This window comes from Schistocerca serialis, chromosome 1 (genome assembly GCF_023864345.2).
Source record: "Schistocerca serialis cubense isolate TAMUIC-IGC-003099 chromosome 1, iqSchSeri2.2, whole genome shotgun sequence".
Classification (NCBI taxonomy): domain Eukaryota; kingdom Metazoa; phylum Arthropoda; class Insecta; order Orthoptera; family Acrididae; genus Schistocerca; species Schistocerca serialis.
The window spans coordinates 1261226616-1261249496 of NC_064638.1; the positions used below are offsets into that span (position 1 = coordinate 1261226616).

Genomic DNA, 22881 nt, shown 5'->3' on the forward strand with positions numbered 1-22881 from the left:
TAAAAAGGAGAGAGCATTGTGATGCTCAGACAGTTGGCTCCTCAGATATGAAAGTGCTGCCAGCCAAAAGCATAGAGTATGAGATAGCTCTTGACCACAGATAACTCGTGACCCTAAATACAGTGACCCACCATACTCTCTGGATGTTTCCACCTTTGACTTCTTTTTGTTTGCTAGCATGAAAAGGGACCTAAATCTAAAGCATTGGCAAAAAATAAAAGAGGCAAGATAAAATTTTGTAAATGTATTATTTTCTGGCACAACAACAATAATTTCAACAAGAAATTACTGGTTTTGGCTGTCACCTACCATACGCAGATCCTTCAAACAGATAATGGTTGGTCAACTGTTTCAAATTAGCATGTAGTAGTGGCATGTAACAGGAGGACCTGCCATTATTATCCTTTGTGCATAAGAAATAAATTGTATTTACTTTTGGACTCCCTCTTGTAACCAGACCCTTTCATTATTATCTTGTGTAACATGCTTAGCAGCAGATTACTGAATGCTGCCAGTGCCTACTTTTTGTGACCTTTCATTCAGACTGTTAACAATGAATATGCCTATTTAACAAAAGTAGCACATGAAAATTAAGCCAGTTGTCCTCCATAGCTCAATCGTCCCTCAGTTGTATGCCTTTTTATGAGTGGTTTGTAACCTTACCCTCCCACACATCACTATCAAGATTCTCTGCCTTTGCACAAATTTTGAAAGCTTCAAGAGACATAAGATATATAAAAGAATAACTTTTTATTTATCTTCATTATCTCGTTGTTTTCGATGGCTCAAAAGTTTTGTCTAGGGGTGCATTCTTGCAGCTGAAATTTCGATTTTGTCAATTCTTGATGACTAAATAATTGATAAGGATTTGCCGGTATTATTCTTGAATTTTATTCTTTGTCACATCTTTGAACATCACACCATTTTTACGTTTTCCACATTCAAAAACACCAATAATTACACAGTTGGTGACAAACTTAGAAAATGTCTATTTGCATCAGAGGCATGGCCACTCCTACTTACATTCTGCAGTACTCACATTATTCCAAAGAGTTTACAAAGCAAAAGAGTTTAAAAACTTTCTTTTTAAAAGAAAAGTAGATTCAACTGTTAGTACATATAGATTGTAACCCATTAATTTCTTTTTTTATACAATTTAGCCTGAAATATAATACATCAGATCCAAAATCATATGAATTCTTGTAGTGAAACAGCGGGGATAATTTTAACCTATGCTAGAATTGATAGTGTACTTGGTATAGATTAACTCTATATAAAAATGGGTAATGTTAGAGGAGGGTGATTCATTATAGATCGGTGTGGAATGTGAGATAGCAGCAGAGAACTCATTGTGGATTTTACAGCACATTGGCAGTACTTATTCTGTTAGGTATGCCCACTTCAATTTTCAACCATCAGAAAAATAGTGTCTTATTTTACTAGCACTTTTTGAATCAAGTAAATACAGAGTGTGTGCCTTTATCTTTTAGGTCCACCCATTGTAATGCCTTTCATATTCCCAACCAACTTGCGAGAAGGGGCAAGAGCACAGATCAGCTGCAGCGTCTCTTCTGGTGACCTCCCTATTCGATTCTCATGGTTGAAGGACAATGGACCAATACCAGACGTACTCCAGGTAATCATGCAATTGTCTTTCCCAACTAATAATTTTTGAAAATTCTAATGTACAGCCAGCTATATCTTACTCTATGTGTATATGATAATGGAAAGTTATGTATGGAATTCAAATAACGGAAGGGGCATAGGTCACAGCTTGCTATATAGTTGAGATAGTATTGAGCAGTTGATGGAAATACACTCCTGGAAATGGAAAAAAGAACACATTGACACCGGTGTGTCAGACCCCCCATACTTGCTACGGACACTGCGAGAGGGCTGTACAAGCAATGATCACACGCACGGCACAGCGGACACACCAGGAACCGCGGTGTTGGCTGTCGAATGGCGCTAGCTGCGCAGCATTTGTGCACCGCTGCCGTCAGTGTCAGCCAGTTTGCCGTGGCATACTGAGCTCCATCGCAGTCTTTAACACTGGTAGCATGCCGCGACAGCGTGGACGTGAACCGTATGTGCAGTTGACGGACTTTGAGCGAGGGCGTATAGTGGGCATGCGGGAGGCCGGGTGGACGTACCGCCGAATTGCTCAACACGTGGGGCGTGAGGTCTCCACAGTACATCGATGTTGTCGCCAGTGGTCGGCGGAAGGTGCACGTGCCCGGCGACCTGGGACCGGACCGCAGCGACACACGGATGCACGCCAAGACCGTAGGATCCTACGCAGTGCCGTAGGGAACCGCACCGCCACTTCCCAGCAAATTAGGGACACTGTTGCTCCTGGGGTATCGGCGAGGACCATTCGCAACCGTCTCCATGAAGCTGGGCTACGGTCCCGCACACCGTTAGGCCGTCTTCCGCTCACGCCCCAACATCGTGCAGCCCGCCTCCAGTGGTGTCGCGACAGGCGTGAATGGAGGGACGAATGGAAACGTGTCGTCTTCAGCGATGAGAGTCGCTTCTGCCTTGGTGCCAATGATGGTCGTATGCGTGTTCGGCGCCGTGCAGGTGTGCGCCACAATCAGGACTGCATACGACCGAGGCACACAGGGCCAACACCCGGCATCATGGTGTGGGGAGCGATCTCCTACACTGGCCGTACACCACTGGTAATCGTCGAGGGGACACTGAATAGTGCATGGTACATCCAAACCGTCATCGAACCCATCGTTCTACCATTCCTAGACCGGCAAGGGAACTTGCTGTTCCAACAGGACATTGCACGTCCGCATGTATCCCGTGCCACCCAACGTGCTCTAGAAGGTGTAAGTCAACTACCCTGGCCAGCAAGATCTCCGGATCTGTCCCCCATTGAGCATGTTTGGGACTGGATGAAGCGTAGTCTCACGCAGTCTGCACGTCCAGCACAAACGCTGGTCCAACTGAGGCGCCAGGTGGAAATGGCATGGCAAGCCGTTCCACAGGACTACATCCAGCATCTCTACAATCGTCTCCATGGGAGAATAGCAGCCTGCATTGCTGCGAAATGTGGATATACACTGTACTAGTGCCGACATTGTGCATGCTCTGTTGCCTGTGTCTATGTGCCTGTGGTTCTGTCAGTGTGATCATGTGATGTATCTGACCCCAGGAATGTGTCGATAAAGTTTCCCCTTCCTGGGACAATGAATTCACGGTGTTCTTATTTCAATTTCCAGGAGTGTATAAACAAAACTGAAAACTTTGCTTAGCTTTTGGACAGTTGTTTTCGCGCACTTGTTTTTGTGTGTGTGTGTTTGTCTTCCTGTACAAGCTCTGAAGAAGAACACTTTCGAAAATCTCATCTACATTGTCAACCTTATTTAAGTACGTAGCAACCCATCAGCACCTCAGCTCCATGGTGACCGTACTCAGGGTGAATCAGGAAGAAAGATACATGCTATCAGGGGTCATAGTATTAGTGATTCTGAGCAAAAAACTTCATGTGGACGTATGCTCTGTTCCGAATGATTTCCGAGACAGAACACATTTAATATCACTTTTGTACATTTTTCATGAATAGCTCAAAAACCGCACCCTCCAGCAAAAATGTGTTGCAGTACAAATTTAAACTGTATTAAATTTGCTGCAAAAAATGTCCTATTCGTTTTTTTCTATGGAACTAATGGTTTGTGCGAAGAGAGCATGAGAATGTTGAAAAACTCACTCGACACACATGCGCTGTAGCTTACATGGTTTTGTAGGACAATTTGATGTAGCATATTGAAGTAACAAGTTGAGACGAAGTTTGATACAGACACTTATGGTCTATCAAATCTGGAAACTACCTAAAATTGACCTACAAAAACTATGTAAGCTACAGCACATGAGCGTCAAGCGAGTTTCTCAACATTTGCGCACTCTCTTTGCACAAACCATTAGTTCTAGAGAAAAAAAATGAATAGGACCTTTTTTGTAGGAAATTTAATATAGTTTAATTTTGTACTGTGGCATGTTTTCACTGGAGGGTGCGGTTTTTCAGTTAATCAAGAAAAATGCACGAAAGTGATATTAAATGTATTCTGTTTCAGAAGCCATTCGGAATAGGGCATACGTCCATATGAAGTTTTTTGTTCAGAATCACTAATACTATCACCCCTCAAAGCAAGTACCTTTCCTCCTGACTCGTACTGTATTTTATTTAATAGATCTGTATGTCATTTTGCCAACACACTATGCAAGTGATGATCACTAGTATGGCAGAGTGGAATTGCACATTTGAATTAAAATGAATTTAAATTAAGAGTTAATCAAACAATGAAAGTCCAGGATGGAATAACAACAATATGGAAAGGATAGATTGCTACTCGCCACATCGAAGAGGCGTTAAGTCTCAGACAGCCACAGTGAAAAGAATTCTGCTACCACAGTCAGGTCTTAGTGCCCGGGGACAGTGGCCATATGTTTGCGAATATCTCTGAGTTTTCTCTTTCAGAAGGACTTTGTTTGAATGCTAAAATATTTCCAGCATACTTTTTAAATGTGCCTGTCTGTTACCCAACATCTCCTCTATGTGGTGAATAGCAATCTTTTCTTCCCATATTGTTGTTAAATTAGAACTTAGACTGACAAAGAAAGTTGGATTTGGATGCCTTTGAGTGTCCTAATTTAGAGCTATGAGCAATTTGGTTATAGTTTGTTTTTATTAAATTGGGCCAAAGTTGTGGTAGGGATCATGGTACTTTCATCAGTCTTCTCATTTTGATAAATATGTGTTTTATATTGAAGCCAGTTAAGTTATGGTATGAGATAAGAGTCCAATTTCTGAAGATTATAATATCCACACACTGCTTCATTTGTGGCAAAAGGGTGGCAGTCCTGCATGAGCTCATTGCCGGTTTAGACCGTATTATGAGTATTCATCCTTTTAAATCCTTTTAATACTGTGTAAATCACCATTGCATACAACAGAGCTGCTCCCCTTCTTCCACAAATTAAACCATGTGTGGCCGTTATAAATACGGTCTTAAGGTGATATTGGACCTGTGATTATTTACCTCGGAGATACTGAATATATTGGCCTGTGCGTACAGTGGTGTCCAAAGGTTAAGCAACAAACTGCTATTTCCCCTTCCTGTGTCTAAGTACATTGTTCTGTTGTTTCTTGAATGTGGAGACAGTTGATACAGATGAAAACTGTATCACAAAGACCAGAGTAGGACTGACCACATGTGACATCTGAAAGAGTATGTTGTAACCTGTTGTAACCATGACCGTTCCGGTCGCGGGGTGGCTGAGAAAGCGTGGTGGGACCAAACGGAGAGCGGCCTGCAAACAAACAAACAAACAAACGGAAAGAACGGACACGAAACAATGATGGACGATCAAGATAGACCTTACAACGACACCACGCAAGAAGCAACGGAGTGACAGCGACAACCAAACGAATCCAAGATGTCCACTAGTAATGAAAACAAAGAACGGTAAACACGCTGTCTGTTGTCAAGGCGATATGTCAAAACTCACGCAGCGATTAGACTCGCTGGCTGAGCAAGAGGCAGGCACTTAAATATATGATCGGGGGGTGCCGCGATTGGCCACTGAAACCACGTGTTCCGCTGTAGCACTGAAGTCCCCACACAGCCGAAGGGACCCATTGGGTTTCCGTATAACAACCAATGGCGTCGCCCTGGCACTGTAAGGCACAGGCTCCAGAGTGCCAGCAGCCTGGAGCCGATCAAGTTCCTGCTTGACCGCCGGCCATAAGTCCACCGGAAGAGGCCGAGCTCAGAAAAAGCAAGGCAGTGCGTCTGGTTGTAGGGTGATTTGCGCCTGATATCCGGAAGCAAATCCGAGATCCATTGCAAACAACAACGCAAAAACGGAGCACAGATTGTCCAAGTACTGAAAAGGAACATCCGTGGAAATGACCTTAACTTCGTTGGAAATTGAAAATCCAAACAGTTGAAATGCATCCAGGCCAAAAATATTTGAAACCGACGGACGGTCAATGACAAAGAGGGTAAGGAGCCAGGGAACACCCTTGTATGTCGCCTGGGCGATGAACTGCCCACGAAGGGGAAGGGAACCGTCTCTGTAGGCGACCAAACGGCGAGCGGGAGGTGACATTCAGGAGAGCCCAGCCGGGTATATGTCGCCATATTAATCAGGGAGACGGGGGCCCCAGTGTCAACTTGAAAACTGACATACTCAGTGAAAAGACGAAGTGTGATGAAAAGCTTCCGCACGATGGGTCATCCTGTGGGACGACTGATTGCAGGGCACGGACTGTATCTTGAGGCCTAGGAGGGGCAAGACTGGAGCGAGTCGAGTGGCAGCTAGTCGAGCGACTATGACAATTCAATTGGATGTGGCCCTCCTTTTTACATAGCGTGCACGTCTTCCAGCGGTGGGGACAATCAGCCCGCGAATGTGCAGTAAAGCACTGTGGGCAAGACGGAAGTGGACCGCACAACCGTCGACAAGGGGCGACCGAAGGCGCCGATGCCATAGAGACGTCGGACAACAAAAAGTCCCGACGGTGCTGGCCTCTGTCGGCCGGGACGCGTCGACGTCGCGAGGGCAAAACCCGCTGTGACACCTCGATCGCCGCCACCTGCGGCTGTGCCATAAGACGCTCGTTAGCTGCTTGAGCAATTTCAAAGGAGTGGGCAATGCGGAGAATCTCTTCCAAGGAGGGGTTGTTGAGTTTCAATGCTGCAGTATGGACCTCAGGATCAGGAGCCAGCTGAACCACCACTTCCTGGATCAGAGAGTCTGCATATGAAGCCTAAGACTGCTGATTGGTGCACGAAAAATCACTTTGACGGCTGAGACCCTGCAATTCCGTGACCCAGGAAGGACACAATTGACCAGGCTGTTTATGGTACTGGTGGAACTCCAGCCGAGAGGCGACCACATGGTAGCATTGGGAATAATAGTTTGCAAGCTAAAGGCATATCTCCTGGAAAGAGAGAGCCACAGGACTGGACAACGGCGCCAACTTGCAGAGAAGAAAGAACATGTCCGGGGAGGCCCAAGACAAAAACAACGACTGCTGCAAGGAGTCGTCCATGACTTGAAAAGCCGTGAAATGTAGTTTCAGCCTATGTAAGTAGGTTTCCCAGTCCTCTTTAGCATCATTAAAGGGTGGCAATGACAGTGGACATGGGAAAGCATTGGACACCCGAGGACACGGAAGGTGTTGCGATAACGCGTCCCGGGCATCGACTTTGTCTGTTAGAAACTGCAGCGACTGTTGTCTAACTGGAGCTGCTGCTGCTGCATGAGCTGCTGCTGTTGCTCCAGAAGAGAGACCAACTTCACCTCCATGCTAGCAACTACCACTGTTTACCTCATCGCCAAAATTGTTTTAACCTGTTGCAACCGTGACCGTTCCGGTTGTGGGGTGGCTGAGGAAGTGCAGCACAACCAAACAGAGAGTGGTCTGCAAATAAACAAACAAATGGGAAGGACAGACACGAGGCAACGACGGACGATCGAGAGAGACCTTATGAGGACAACACGCAAGAAGCAATGGAGTAACAGAGACAACCAAATGAATCCAAGATATTAATGAAAACACAAGAACGGTAAACACGCTGTCTGTTGTCGAGGCGATATGTCAAGACTCACACAACGATAAGACTCGCTGGCTGAGCTTGAGGCAGGTGCTTAAATACATGATCGGGAGTGCTGCGATTGGTGGCTGGAACCATGTGTTTCACTGTGGCGCCCTCACACTAAATGCGGGCCAGGAGGCATGTGCCACCACAGCTGGTGCAGAGACCTCTAGGGGTCTTCGTCGTCCATGACAGCTGGCGCGGATTCAGATTCCGCGGAGGGCGGTACCAGAGAGTAGACCATTATTTGGCTGTATGGGCATGATGGAATCACCTTAGTTTGCATGGCAACTGGCATCTGACCTCACAGCATCCACTGGATATGTTGTATTGAGGCAAATGGTGTAGAGAAGGCTTTGGCAGAGTGGCTTTTACTGTCAGAGATTTTCTGTATGTGTACCTCTGGCGCGACATCACAGAAGGGAATGTGTAGAGTGGAGTTGTCAACATGCCGCCTGGATGCTCAAACAGTGGGCCGATGTTCTTCTTACAGATGAGTCCCAAATATGTCTAGACTGTGAGTCTCGATGGATTCGCATCTGGAGGGAACATGGAACACGGTCTCGGGACCCAACATTGTGGAAAGAGAGTGATATCGAGGTGGATCCCATAATGGTGTGGGCAGAGATTATGCTCACCGTTTGAACAGCTTTTAATGAAATTGTATGGGTGAATCATCAAGGTTTAACTGCTGTCAGGTACAGTGATGCTATCATGAGACCTAGTGTAGTTGCTGTGAGGTGCTGTGGGCCTGACTTTGTGTTGAAGGACAATAAAGCTCGACCTCATAGAGGTGACTGATATTTTCTTGGAAACAGAAGATATTGCACGCATGATGTGGTCTGCTTGCTCTTCTGATTTGAATCCCATAGAGTATGTCTGGGATCACTACGGAGATCGGTTGCATCACATCTGCGTCCACCAATCACTCGTCAAGAATGTGAGCTGCTCAGCAGGAAGAATGTGTGTTATTGCCACAACATGAGATTGATGACATCATTCACAGCATGCCCAGACCTGTATTGCTGCCAGAGGTTGTCACACCCCATGCTGAGCATAGCTATCAGTTGTTGGATTGTGTGTGCAAATCTGTTAAGTTAGAAAAAATGAAGAACATTTTTGTCTACCATTATGCTTTTTAGGCAACGGCCTTGCCGCAGTGGATACACCGGTTCCCGTCAGATCACCGAAGTTAAGCGCTGTCGGGAGTGGCCGGCACTTGGATGGGTGACCATCCGGGTCGCCGTGTGCTGTTGCCATTTTTCGGGGTGCACTCAGCCTCGTGATGCCAATTGAGGAGCTACTTGACTGAATAGTAGCGGTTCTGGTCAAAGAAAACCATCATAACGAGCGGGAGAGCGGTATGCTGACCACACGCCCCTCCTATCCGCATCCTCATCTGAGGATGACACGGCGGTCGGATGGTCCCGATGGGCCACTTGTGGCCTGACAACAGAGTACTTTTACTATGCTTTTTGCAGTTGTTGATATTCTGTATTCTTTACATTGTTTGTACTTTACTATAGCCTGTTTAAATTGTTTTGTGGCAAAATAAATGCAACCTTGAATAATTTCCGTTTTTTGCTTTAATTTTGGACACCAGCGTATTTATAAACCCTAGACAATGAGAAAACAATGAAAATGAGAAATAGTATGATATATGATAGATTAGAGCATTATTCTGTTATATAGGCCTATAAAGCTAACATGATGGTCACGATATTTAAATTTGGACAGCAGTACTCTATTAATTTAACAAATGTCTCCTATTACCAAGTTGCAGACTTGCTGCTTGCCTTCGAACAGCTTTCATGTTCTATCATTATTAATCTTCATACCATGCAGGTCACAGAAAAAGATGGGGGAGAATTTTTCAGTCTGCTTATATTTAATAAGCTGTCTTCACAACACAGTGGAACATACACCTGTGTGGCTTCGAATAATGCTGCTAGTGCTAACCACTCTTCACAGTTGCAGGTGAATGGTAAGTTAATGATTTATCATTACTATGTTTCTCTCTTGTAGAAATCCCTTGCAAATAGCCAAACATATTGCTGGAGACTATGTTCATCCTCATAAATTCTGTTTCAGTCGCTCCTCGTTGGTTGATGGAGCCGCAAGATGTGTCTACTCTAGCTGGGAATTCACTGTTTGTTCATTGCCAGGCACAAGGTTTCCCTCATCCAGTTGTTTCTTGGATGCAAGGTCAAGGTGAGAAAACCTGTTGTAAAAGCACTTTAAAAGATCTTTACACTTGCATTTTATTGTGACTGCTTTTGTCTGTTAACAGCATATCGTGACTCATTCCAGTTCTCTGAAGGCCTGAGATTTATGAAGCATAATGTCTGTATGAATCGAGGAAAGATAAACCAAGCTATTCAGTGGTCAGCTGAGTTATGACAGGTAGAGTTTACAGGTTCTGCAAGACATGCATGAATAACGAGCTCCAAAAAGTCTCTTTTGTTATTTAGAATGCTGGTCTCAGTGAGAACTTTGAACATGGTTAATATACATTCCTGGCTTGGATATGTAGGAATCATGTTTTACTTCATAACCAGCAGAAGAGGAACAGGCCACAGGACTGAAAAGAAGAAACACTGGGCAGGAATTGTATTTCATTTCATTCAGATAGTGCAGTATACTAATATAACAACAGTAGTAAGAAATGTGAAATAGACACTTCACAAATTCCAAGAGACACCAGTTAGACTTTCATCACTGGAGGAGACTTTAATCATCCATTAGTCAATTGAAATAACAACGATTTTACAAGTGATGAGTGGTATTAAATCCCTTCTCAGAAAACTACTTAGAACAAATTGTTCATAATCCCAACCATAATGGAAATATATTGGACCTAATGATTACAAGTAGAACAGATCCCTTTGAACATGTCTACATCAAAACAGTTATCAGTGACCATGAAGCAGTTCCACCAACATTGAGTACCAAAGTACAGAGTGCAAATAAAATGAGCAGAAAGATTTGCATGTTCAGTAAACGAGATAAATAACCATTTGTGTCATATCTTAATGAAGAAGTAAACAAACAATACAATCTATTATCAAAAACACAACTCATAGCAAATACTTTTAAATAACCGGTTAATTAAGAGTTTGCATGCCACTGTACAACATTGATCTTTTCACACTGGAACTCCCATTAAATAACTTAGCGTAATAATAATAATAAACACTTATCTCTGACTTGGAGCATGTAGTTGAACTGTGACTGAAGTTGACAAGAAGAGCTGACCAGGTGCTGGATACATACATACCTACCTAACAGAACAGTTGATGATGGGAAAGACCCTCCTTGGTATACAGAGTATGTATAAAAACTTCTGAAGAAACAGTGACTACTGCATAATAGGTGTAAAACAAAGCATAGGGAAAAATAGAGAAACTGAAACTGAAATGCTTTTAGCTTTGAAAAAGGCAATGCATGAGGCCTCCTATGGTGATCTTGGTAGAATTTTATCAAAATACCTTGCACAAAACCCAGAGAAATGCTGCACTTATTAAAGACTGTTAGTGCTCAGATGCTCAAGGATGGTATAGGAACTAGAGATGGGCAAACATGTTCATCTTTGAGAAGTAGTTTATTGGTGATCATTCCTTTTTGAGAACAGTCCATTTTTACTTATTCACTGTTCCTTCTTTATCTAATAGTGTGCTATATGCCTTTTAGATAAATGCACCCCCCCCCCCCCCCAAAAAAAAAAAAAAAAAAAAAAAAAAGAGAAGAAAGAAAGAATCAAGTACACACAAGCATCACTTCTGCTTGGTAAATTCATTGATTTCTTCATGTAGACAGACTGTTTACTTTGATTTGCATAGCTTAATGTGTTCTCAGAAAATATCACATTAGTCAGATGATGTGACAGGTCACAAGCCGGGCAGAGAGAGCCCAGAACAAGCCGAATGGAAGTAACATTTACAGAACCTCTTTATGATCAAGTGCTGACAACCTCAATTGTCATCCACTTTTGAGGGAAGTGTCTAGTCACAGCAAGTCCATTGTACTGGTTTGCAGTTCATTTACAGGAAACTGTATATATTTGTTTAGGAATTGGTAATATGAAATAACTGGAAATAAACTATCATCTGTCAAACCAACATTAACAGTTTTCTTCTACAATTTGTGGGTGTGCAAATTGTTGCATAGTTAAAGTGTCACACTTTGTGGAAAGTGAAAATTTATTTGGAAAGTTAATGACTTCCAACACAACAGCTCAGAAACAGTGAACTAAAATTAGAAGGTTTATATCAGCAATGGCAGCAACTACATAAATGTGCTGGGAGATCTTCAAAACTTAACAAGTGAAAAGAAACAAGACCTTTTTCCCTCAAACCTGTGACAAATTAGCACATACTGTTGCTTTGAAGACCTTTACAATGGGGAAAGGTAACCAATTTTTGGTCAGTGAGTAGTTCGAAAATGCCCCAAGGTACATGTATGGAATCAGTCATCAGTTGTTTGAAAGAAAGAGAACTTCTGAGTGAGAACAGGCAGGTGAAACGGATATAAAAATCAACAACTCTGTAAATTACATATTAATGTAATGATAAATATTATGCACAAATATATTTGGAAATAAAATAAAAGAAAAATCCATTACTAGGTCAATGCTGCTAAGTTTACACAAATTTTGGTCATTTAACTAACTACAGAAACAGTCGTCCATGAAACTCACACTGAATCTTTTTTCTGTTAAAACAACAATATAAGGAGAAGGATAGAATTGCAGCTCAAATGTCATCTTTACAGTGGGTAGCAGATAGGAAGAACATAAAGCCTGTTACAAAATTAGCTTTTGGCCAAATCCTTCAGAAAATAAAATACACACACATTCATTCACACAGAATCACAGTCTCTGTCACAATGGCATAAAATGCGTCCCCTTTTGGAGGTGAATGTGTTTTGATTGAAAACATTTTGGAAAACGATCATTTGTATTTACCCTGCAGCCATAGAAGATGTGACACAATTATATCTGTAGTTTTTGAATTAACTGCAGATTCTCTTAAGTCATGGAGTATCTTCCATGTTCCAAAGGAATACATAATGAGAGGTGGATAGCAAAAGCCATTTATGTATGGTATCCAAGAAGTTTATGTTCCTTGAGGAAGCTGAACTGTGACCACAAGAACTTTGCAGTTGGTTCTGTTTGTATTTTCCTTACTATTATGTATGTAGAAGCATGATTCTGTTCCTCTTCAGAAGCCAAAATTCATATTTAGCTTTCAGAATTCTTTCAAAATTTGATGTGTATATATCAGGTTGTCAATAGTGATATCCCATGTGTATCTTTACAAAAACTAAAAAAGTGGTGCAGTGGTTAACACACTTGACTCACGTTCAGGAGATGATGGTTCAAACCTGCATCGAGCCATCCAGGTTTAGGCTTTCTATGAGTTCCCTGAATCAATCCAGGCAAATGCCGGCGTGGTTCCTTTGAAAAGGCACAGCCAGTTTTCTTCCTCGTCCTTGACACTGTCTGAACTTATGCTCTGTCTGTAAAACCAACCTTCCTTCCTTTTTTGGAAATATCACTTATGGTTCCTGTCCATTATTCTCTTGCCTTAATCTTCTGAATCAAAAATTAAAACAGTCATTATGCTGAATCATGTAGAAGAAGCAGAAATTGGAGGTGCATACAGGTTCAAGTAGAAATTGATCAAATCCTGAAGGTTCCATGGCAGAAAAAGACATTTCATTGAAGGATAAGTAGATTTAAAAGAAAATGTGATTCTCCAGTCATATTTGACCCACACACATAGTAAATAGTAGGTTTACAGATTGTATTATTAAATTTAATGCAGCAATGTAGTATTAATTAAGGTGAAAATAATAAAGTTTTCACTAACAAGAGACTTCTGAACAAAATTTCTTTAAGAAAGATAAGAGGTGTAAGCAGATTACAATCATGTGAAATGAAGTTCCTTAGAGATAGGATAGGAGTAACAAGGAGAGATAGAATGAATAATGAAAGGCCTCACTGGAACTGTTACACAGTGAGAAAGTTCTCATTGCTACTCTCCTATCCTCCTTTGCTTAGGTTGAGCATGGTTTATGATGACTTACACTGATGCTAACACAAAGATCAGTGGAATGAAACTGGCAGTTCTGGAGACAAAAGACAGCAGAGACAACAAAGTGAATGAATATCCAATACAAGTCCAGAGTGTAACAAAGTTGTACACTAAACAATCCAGGCATCAATCCAAATCGCAACCATAAATCAGACAAGGTGAAAATTCTACTGTTCAGTGGTGTGTAACTTAAGGCTCCAGTGACCAGCTAGCAATAGCCAGGCTGCAGTATTTAGCAGTAAATGCTTGTTAGACGACAGCATGACCTGACATGCTCGCCACAGCAGCTGCACATCACGCAGGCGCAAGCTGCGGCTGTTGTCTGGAGCTCAAGTATCTCTGATGTGTTTTCCCTGTTGACACACAGACTAGTTGGGGAATCTGAATCACTGTCTAAATTTAAGCACTCATTCTTCTGCCAGTATACATATGTAGATAGGAAAGAAGCCCTAATAAGTGATTCAGTAGTAAGTACCCTCTGCCATGAACTTCACAGTGGTTTGCAGAGAGCAGCTGTAGATGTGGACAGAGAATATTGATGAATAAATTTTGACATTAAAATGAGACTCCAAATTGTTGCTGAACTTTTAAAAATAACGGTTTATCTTATTTGAGCCAAAATGACCATATTGCAAGTTGATCTCAGGAGAACATCACAGTAGCCCAAGCATCACTGAAATGGAATTGCAGTGTATGGAGTCAAACATTGGCAGCTAATAGACAAAGACAGCAGCATTGTCTTGATTCATTAGTGCAGTACATGCAGAGAACACAGTGAGATGTGATACAGCAATGAGAATGTTTTGCATTTGATAAAGTGGGTGAGTATAGTCGCTGAAAGTTCAAGTTATGGCCCAGAAATGATGTGCAACTATTTTCACTGTGAGTTTAGAACATTTCTTCCTCATTATAATCAACAGATGACTTATCCTCTGCAAAGAATTGTAATATGACCAGTAATAATGTGATAGTGCCACTCACTCCAATATTGATTTTGCCTCCCACTTTCAGTAAAAGTAACCATTTTTTAATTATCCATCTTAATGAATGATTTCCATTCTGCAGTGTGACACATTGTGGGGCGGCGGGGAGGAGGGGGGGGGGTGAGGTGGATCTATCTCTTAATTTCTAGAATAGATCCTTCATCATAAGATGGAGTGTGTGGTGTTCTTCCTGGCAGATTAAAAGTGTGTGCCATATAGGGTAGGTACACAGGAGACCATATGTAAAGTTTGGAAAGTAGGAGACAGGCACTAGTGGAAGTAAAGCTGTGAGGACAGGATGCAAGTTATGCTTGGATACCATAGCTGACAGGAGCAGTGCACACAAAAGGCAAGGCTCCTGGTTTGTGTCCCAGTCTGGCACACAGTTTTAGTCTGTCAGGAAGTTTTATCTCTCAGTATACAAAATCTATTTTTGCAGGAGCCTAAAGAGAACTTACAATTCATTGTCAAGAATTAAAATTCCACATTTTTATTTTTTTGTACAGGTGGCAAAGCATCAGATTTCCAACCAATCGACTCAGCAGACTCCCAAATAGTTGTGATGGCAAATGGGACACTTTTCATTCCATCTGCATCATCAGAGGTGGAAGGTTTCTACTTATGTCGTGCGGATAACAGTATTGGTGCTGGCCTCAGTAAGGTTGTTGAGATATCGGTCAATGGTAATAGAAACAGTTTGTTTTTGGTATCTGTATTAATCTTTTTTACCCCTGTTTTTAGTTGCCAAAGTAACCCAGGGTAGAAGATACAGCAACATATGATGAAACACAGTACTTTTTATGCATGTCGATGTTTTTTAAATGAAAGGTGCTTTTTTCTGTAGACCAAGAGAAAAAAATGTGCTAATGGAATACAATGAGAAACATGGCATGCAATATGTTTCATGTTTCTTTCCTTAGAATGAATGATCATGTGAAAAGTTAGTATTCTATCGGTTTTTCATGTGCAGAATTTAATCTTATTCTTTCCTTGACTGATGTGTGCTCAGTGTACTTACTGGTTTTTAACATCTTTTTGATATTCTAAAAGTGACTGTCTACAAGAAATCTCAGGATATCCTTGAGTTTAGGCAATGAAACTTTTTGTCCTTTTTTCTCATGATTATGATGCTGTTATTGTCAGTGTTTTTTCAATATCATTCATTAACATAACACGTTTAGGACCTATAAATATAAGCAATACCTAGCAACTGATCACCCAAGTCTTTTACATGCAGTGCCATTTATACAGTATCCGTAATTTTCCATTACTTTATGACTGATTCAGACCTTTCCATCTTGCCTATTTAAGTGTTAGTCGCATTTTATATTCCTGCCTATAGTAAATCCTAAATAAATGAGATGTTCATGACCAAACCTGATCCTGTGATAAGTTTTTGTTATAGTTTGGTTCTTATTAATAGGTTTGTATATGTGTACTTTGTTGTTGCAATACAGGTCCTCAAACTGTTTAGGAATACAACTCAGACAGTCATCTTTGTTATGCTGTGTGAGGAATAATAAGTGAGGGACAGGAATGGAATTGTGCTGTAATTCTACATACACCAATTTTAAGTCATCTTCGTTCACAGGAAAGTCACAACCACCAACACAGCTATACACAAAACTCAAACCACCCAATTACACGCAAACAAGCCAGTTTCCAACATAAGCTGCACAAACTGAATAAAATTCTACTCAGCCAAGACAACTACAAAAATTAACTACAGATAATCAAACAATTAGCTGTGGAGAATGGATACAACACAGAAATTACAAACAAACTGAACCACAAAAAAAAAAAATAATAATAATAATTGAAAAGGGACACCTAGCACACGAAAACAAACAGGTCATCCCAAACGCACAAGCGCAGAATGTAAGCACACAGAACACAAGCAAGCAGAACACACATGTTAAAAAGGAACACTCACAGCAACAAGCAGAAGACACTCTCACTTACAACAACAAAGCAGCCCACAATACAGGCAACATACTGAAAAAATAATGTACAACAGATAACTCAGTGTCAGTTAGACCATCAGTGAGAGAGCACCGCGAGTTTCAGCTGCTAATAAGGCGACTACACCGTTTGTTTATTACATATTTCTGTGAGCTTCAGACAGTAGCCTTCTTTTCAGTTTCCTTTGTAATTACTAGTATATTTTTTGTAATTTCTTCTGTGTTTGAGTGCTTACTGGGAGAAACATTTCATTTCATTTTAAAAACAGTGTAGTGTACAGTACCGCTGTTGCTATCGACCATTGTATGGACCCTCATATTGTACAGGCTTTCGTTTGTTTTGCTTAGAACAGCTCAGTGTCAGTTAGCCCACCAATGAGAGAGCACCGCAAGTTCCTGCTGCTAATAAGGCAAGTACACCGTTTGTTTATTACATATTTCTGTGAGTTTCAAACAGGAGCGTGTTCAGAAATGGATAGGCACTGTGATTGCTGTGTTCAGATGCAAGCTGAGTTGGTGACCCTTTGCTCACAGCTGCAGGTAATGTTGGCTTCTGTCACACAGCTTGAGGCTGCTGCCAAGGGGCATCATTGTGGAGGGTCGTACGCGGGGATGCAAGGAATGTCGAATGTCGAGCACGACCCACATGTCCCCCCGATCGATCCGCTGCTGTGTCTGCCCCAGGTACTGCCTGCACTGAGGTTGACCCCTCACCCGTGGTTGAATGGGAGATCATTCCAAAGTCTGGCAGGCAGTGGAAGACTTTCTGTGGGGCTGATCGTAGGGCCTCCCTGGTTCGTTAGACAAACAGGTTTCGGGCGTTATCTGTGGCTGACGAAGTCTCTGAGCCAGATGCAGTTGTTCACCCTGTTCCAGAGGAAGCTTCTTGGCCTGCAAAGTCTGGGCATTCACAGAGGGTGGGTTTGCTGGTAGTTGGGAGCTTCAACATTAGGTGCGTAATGGGGACCCTTAGGAACATGGCTGCCAAGGAGGGGAAGGAAGCAAGTGTGCACTCCATGTGCATGACAGGGGGAGTCATTCCAGATGTGGAAAGTGTGCTTCCAGGTGCCATGAAGAATACAGGGTGCAGCCAACTGCAGTTGGTAGCCCATGTCGGTACCAGTGACGTGTGTTGCTTTGGATCGGAGGAGACTCTCTCGCAGGTGGCTAGTGGAAATGGTAAAGACTGCCAGTCTTGCTTCCGAGATTAAGGCGGAGCTCACCATCTGCAGCATTGTCAACAGTACTGACTGTGGTTCTTTGGTGCAGAGCCAAGGGGAGGGTCTGAATCAGAGGCTCAGGTGGTTGTGTGACTGTGTAGGCTGCAGATTCCTTGACTTGCGCCATCGGATGGTGGGTTTCCGGGTTCTGCGTAATAGGTCAGGAGTCCAGTACACGCAGGAAGCAGCTATACAGGTAGCGGTGGCTGTGTGGAAGGGACTGGGCAGTTTTTTAGGTTAGAGGGTCTCAGGAAACCACAGAAAGGGTGTCCGTCTAAAAGAGGGCAGGTAAAGCACAGTAAGGTAGTTGTAGAAATGATCGGTATTGTAGTTGTAAATCGTCATAGCTGTGTTGGGAAAGAAACAGAGCTCCAAGACCTAATAGAAAGCACTGAAGCTCAAATAGTTACAGGCACAGAAAGCTGGCTAAAGCCGGAAAGAAGTTCAGCCGAAATTTTTTCAAACGATCTAACAGTGTTCACAAAGGATAGGTTAAATACGGTTGGTGGTGGAGTATTTATTGCTGTCAGAAGTAGTTTGCCTTATAGTGAAATTGAAGTAGATAGTTCCTGCAGAGTAGTATGGGTAGAGGTTACACTTGACAATCAGACTAAACTATTAATTGGATGAAACTTCCTGGCAGATTAAAACTGTGTGCTCGACCGAGACTCGAACACAGTTTTAATCTGCCAGGAAGTTTCATATCAGCGCACACTCCGCTGCAGAGTGAAAATCTCATTCTGGAAACATCCCCCAGGCTGTGGCTAAACCATGTCTCCGCAGTATCCTTTCTTTCAGGAGTGCTAGTTCTGCAAGGTTCGCAGGAGAGCTTCTGTAAAGTTTGGAAGGTAGGAGACGAGATACTGGCAGAAGTAAAGCTGTGAGGACCGGGCGTGAGTCGTGCTTCGGTAGCTCAGATGGTAGAGCACTTGCCCGCAAAAGGCAAAGTTCCCAAGTACGAGTCTCGGCCGGGCACACAGTTTTAATCAGCCAGGAAGTTTCATATCAGCGCACACTCCGCTGCAGAGTGAAAATCTCATTCTGGTATTAATTGGGTGGTTTTACTGACCCCCCGACTCAGAAGATATAGTTGCTGAACAGTTCAAAGAAAACTTGAGGCTCATTTCAAATAGGTATTCCACTCATACAATTATAGTCGGTGGCGACATCAATATACCCTCGGTATGCCGGAAAAATAATATGTTTAAAGCCAGCAGCAGGCATAAAACGTCATCCAAAATTGTACTGAATGCTTTCTCAGAAAATTATTTTGAACAATTAGTTCATGAGCCTACACGAAGCGTAAATGGTTGTGAAAGCATACTTGACCTCTTAGCAACAAATAATCCTGAACAAATAGGGAGTATCATGAATACAGGGATTAGCAACCACAAGGCAGTTGCTGCTAGGCTAAATACCGTAACACCCACAATCATCAAAAAGAAACACAAGGTACATCTATTTAAAAAAGCTGATACAAATGCTTTTAATGCCCTTTTTAAAAGACAGTCTCCACTCCTTTCGATATGATCACTTAAGGGTAGAAAAGATGTGGAATGATTTCAAAGAGATAGTGTCGGCAGCAATTGAAGCTTATATATCACATAAATTAATAAGTGATGGTACTGATCCCCCATGGTACACAAAATGAGTCAGATCACTGTTGCAGAAGCAACAAAAAAAGCGTTCCAAATTTAAAAGAACGCAAAATCCCAAAGATTGGTAGAGTTTTGCAGAAGTTTGAAATATAGCACGTGCTTCAGTGCGAGATGCTTTTAATAATTTCCACAATGAAACTCTGTCACGGAATCTGGCAGAAAATCCAAAGAGATTCCGGTCATATATAAAGCACACCAGTGGCAAGACGCAATCAATACCTTCACTGCACGACAACAATGGTGAAGTCACTGATGACAGTGCCACCAAAGCAGAATTATTAAACATGGTTTTCCGAAATTCCTTCCACAAAAAGGATGAAGTAAATATTCCTGAATTCCAATCAAGAACAACTGTGAAGATGAGAAACATAGAAGTGGATATCCTCGCTGTAGCAAAGCAGCTAAAATCACTTAATAAAGGCAAGGCTTCTGGTGCAGATGGTATACCAGTCAGGTTCCTTTCAGAGTATGCAGATGCAATAGCTCCATATTTAGCAATGCTTGCTCACAGAAAGTTCCGTACCTAAAGACTGGAAAGTTGCTCAAGTCACGCCAATACCCAGAAAGGGAAGTAGGAGTAATCCGCTGAATTACCGGCCCATATCACTAATGTCGATTTGCAGTAGGGTTTTGGAACATATACTGTATTCGAACATTAAGACGTACCTTGAAGAAATGATTTACTGACACACAGTCAGCATGGATTCAGAAAATATCATTCTTGCAGAACACAACTACCTCTTTATACTACTGAAGTAATGAGTGCTATTGCAGGGGATATCAAACTGACTCCATATTTTTAGATTTTCAGAAGGCTTTCGACATCGTTCGTCACAAGCGTCTTCTAGTCAAACTGTGTGCCTGTGGAATATCACCTCAGTTGTGCGACTGGATTCGTGATTTCCTGTCAGAAAAGTCACAGTTCATAGTAATAGACAGAAAGTCATCAAGTAAAACAGAAGTAATATCCAGCATTCCCCAAGAAAGTGTTATAAGCCCTGAATTGTTCCTGATCTATATTAATGACATAGGAGACAATCTGAGTATCCCTCTTAGATTATTTGCAGATGATGCTGACATTTACCATCTTGTAAAGTCATCAGATGACGAAAATGAATTGCAAAATGATTTGGATAAGATATCTGTGTGGTCCGAAAAGTGGCAGTTGGCCCTGAATAAAGAAAAGTGTGAAGTTATTCACATGAGTACTAAAAGAAATCCACTGAATTTCGATTACGCGATAAGTCACACAAATCTAAAGGCTGTAAATTCAACTAAATACTTAGGGATTACAATGACAAATAACCTAAGCTGGAATGATCGCACAGATAATGTTGTGGGTAGAGCAAACCAAAGACTGTGATTCATTGGCAGAACACTTAGAAGGTGCAACAGATATATTAAAGAGACTGCTTACACTACACTTGTCTGCCCTATTCTGGAGTATTGCTGTGCGGAATGGGATCCTTATCAGGTGGGACTGACAGATGATACTGAAAAAGTTCAAAGAAGGGCGGCTTGTTTTGTATTATCACGAAATAGGGGAGGTAATGCCACAGACATGATAAGTGAATTGGAGTGGCAATCATTGAAACAAAGGCGCTTTTCGTTGTGACGGGATCTTCTCATGAAATTTCTATCACCAGTTTCCTCCTCTGATTGTGAAAATATTCTGTTGGCACCCACCTATGTAGGGAAGAAATGATCATCATGATAAAATTAGAGAAATCAGAGCTTGCACAGAAAAAATTTAAGTGCTTGTATTTCCCCTGTGCAGTTCGAGAGTGGAACAGTAGAGAGACAGCTTGGAGGTGGTTCATTGAACCCTCTGCCAGGCACTTAATTGTGAATAGCAGAGTAATCACTTAAATGTAGATGTAGACTCAACACAAATAAAACTGAGGACAACCTATACCAATACAGAGAAGTCAACATATTTTATTTTTATTGACTTACATGTCAGGACTGCAATTTATTTATGTTGGACAGACAAGCAGTTAGATACACAGAAGTACGCTAGAATGTAACAGCTGTCATACTACATTTGCAGAACATCTTACAGAAATGAAACACAGACTAACAAACATTAACACAGGCTTAAAAATTCTCAAATACGGCAACAGCACATCCTAAAAAAAAAATTTAAAAAACACACTAGTAATTGATGAAAAGTGCTGAACACAGAAAGCCATGTCTAAGGAAAAGAAGTAATGAATGAATATGAAGCTCTCCACAATGGAACTTTGTTCTGTGCCATCAAAGAACCTTCAGATGACACTAAGCCACTCACACACACACACACACACACACACACACACACACACACACTCAAGCTTATATAAACAATCTTCAACAAAATAATGTTGACCTTTAACATTCCCACTTGCTAATGTTTGATACAAATAATTTTCTACATTTTAATTTCTCCATGGATTTCATAAATTATGAAAAAAAAACACCTGTAATGCAGACATAGTTTTAACCACAAAAACCACAGCATGCAGTAACGAGATATATGTGATAAATCTGGTGTGTTTTCAGATTTGTGAATGTTTCCTAAAAAGACTCAGATTTATATATTATGTACAGATAGTGAAATTTATATATTTATAGATAGTAAAGAGCATTTTTCTTGTTGTTCAATAGAAAGAAAATAGAAGAAAAACATTGATGATGCTGTAACTTCAGTGAAACATTTCTGGGTAAAAGATGAAAAAAATTGTGTTTGCTCAAGGCAGATCCCATCCAAAAACAAATTTATTGTCACTAGTGGACTTTTTGAATCTTCCCTGAAGGGCAGGAATTCCATTATTTTGTGACAAAGATCTTTCATGCATCCCTAGGTTAAAAGATGGTTTAGCCACATTTTGTGGAAGTAACCATAGTGAATCCCAAAAGAAAATGCACATCTTACATATTTCCTATCAAAGTGGTGAATTACCCAGGAATATTTATAATATGGACAGAGAAAAGTCTTCTAAGTGGCAGCAGATGGAAACACATTGCCAACTTCCAGAGCCAGTGGCTCCTTCTTTTGACAGATGAAAGGAGAGGATTGGGCTGGAAGACACCATTAGAGCTTAAGATACAGGAAAAGTCATCCAGGTCATGCATTGAGGAAAACTTGCTAGTCAGCATGACAGAGGAAAATGTATTGGTGGTATGGGATGAGGTTTGAAGACCTCAAACCTGGAAGTAAAAGACAAACTAGTAGGTATATCAGAAATGAGAAAATATGTAATAAACAATCCAGGATGAGAAAAATGTGAAATGAAAATGAAAAGCACAGGAAAGAAACACTAAATGAAAAAAAATAGAAACTAGTAAATACTTTGTTTCTTTTCCTCA

At 41.5% G+C, this 22881-nt stretch overlaps 1 protein-coding gene and 1 pseudogene across 1 annotated transcript in view; both read left to right on the plus strand.

Moving 5' to 3' along the window:
- LOC126456806 (Down syndrome cell adhesion molecule-like protein Dscam2) overlaps positions 1 to 22881 on the plus strand; it is a 567168-nt gene that overhangs the window by 394525 nt on the left and 149762 nt on the right. Inside the window, 4 exon segments of the mRNA XM_050092599.1 lie at positions 1491 to 1636; positions 9462 to 9600; positions 9708 to 9839; positions 15210 to 15377. Of these exon segments, the coding sequence (XP_049948556.1) occupies positions 1491 to 1636; positions 9462 to 9600; positions 9708 to 9839; positions 15210 to 15377 (585 nt within the window).
- LOC126427093 (5S ribosomal RNA) lies at positions 8758 to 8875 on the plus strand (annotated as a pseudogene).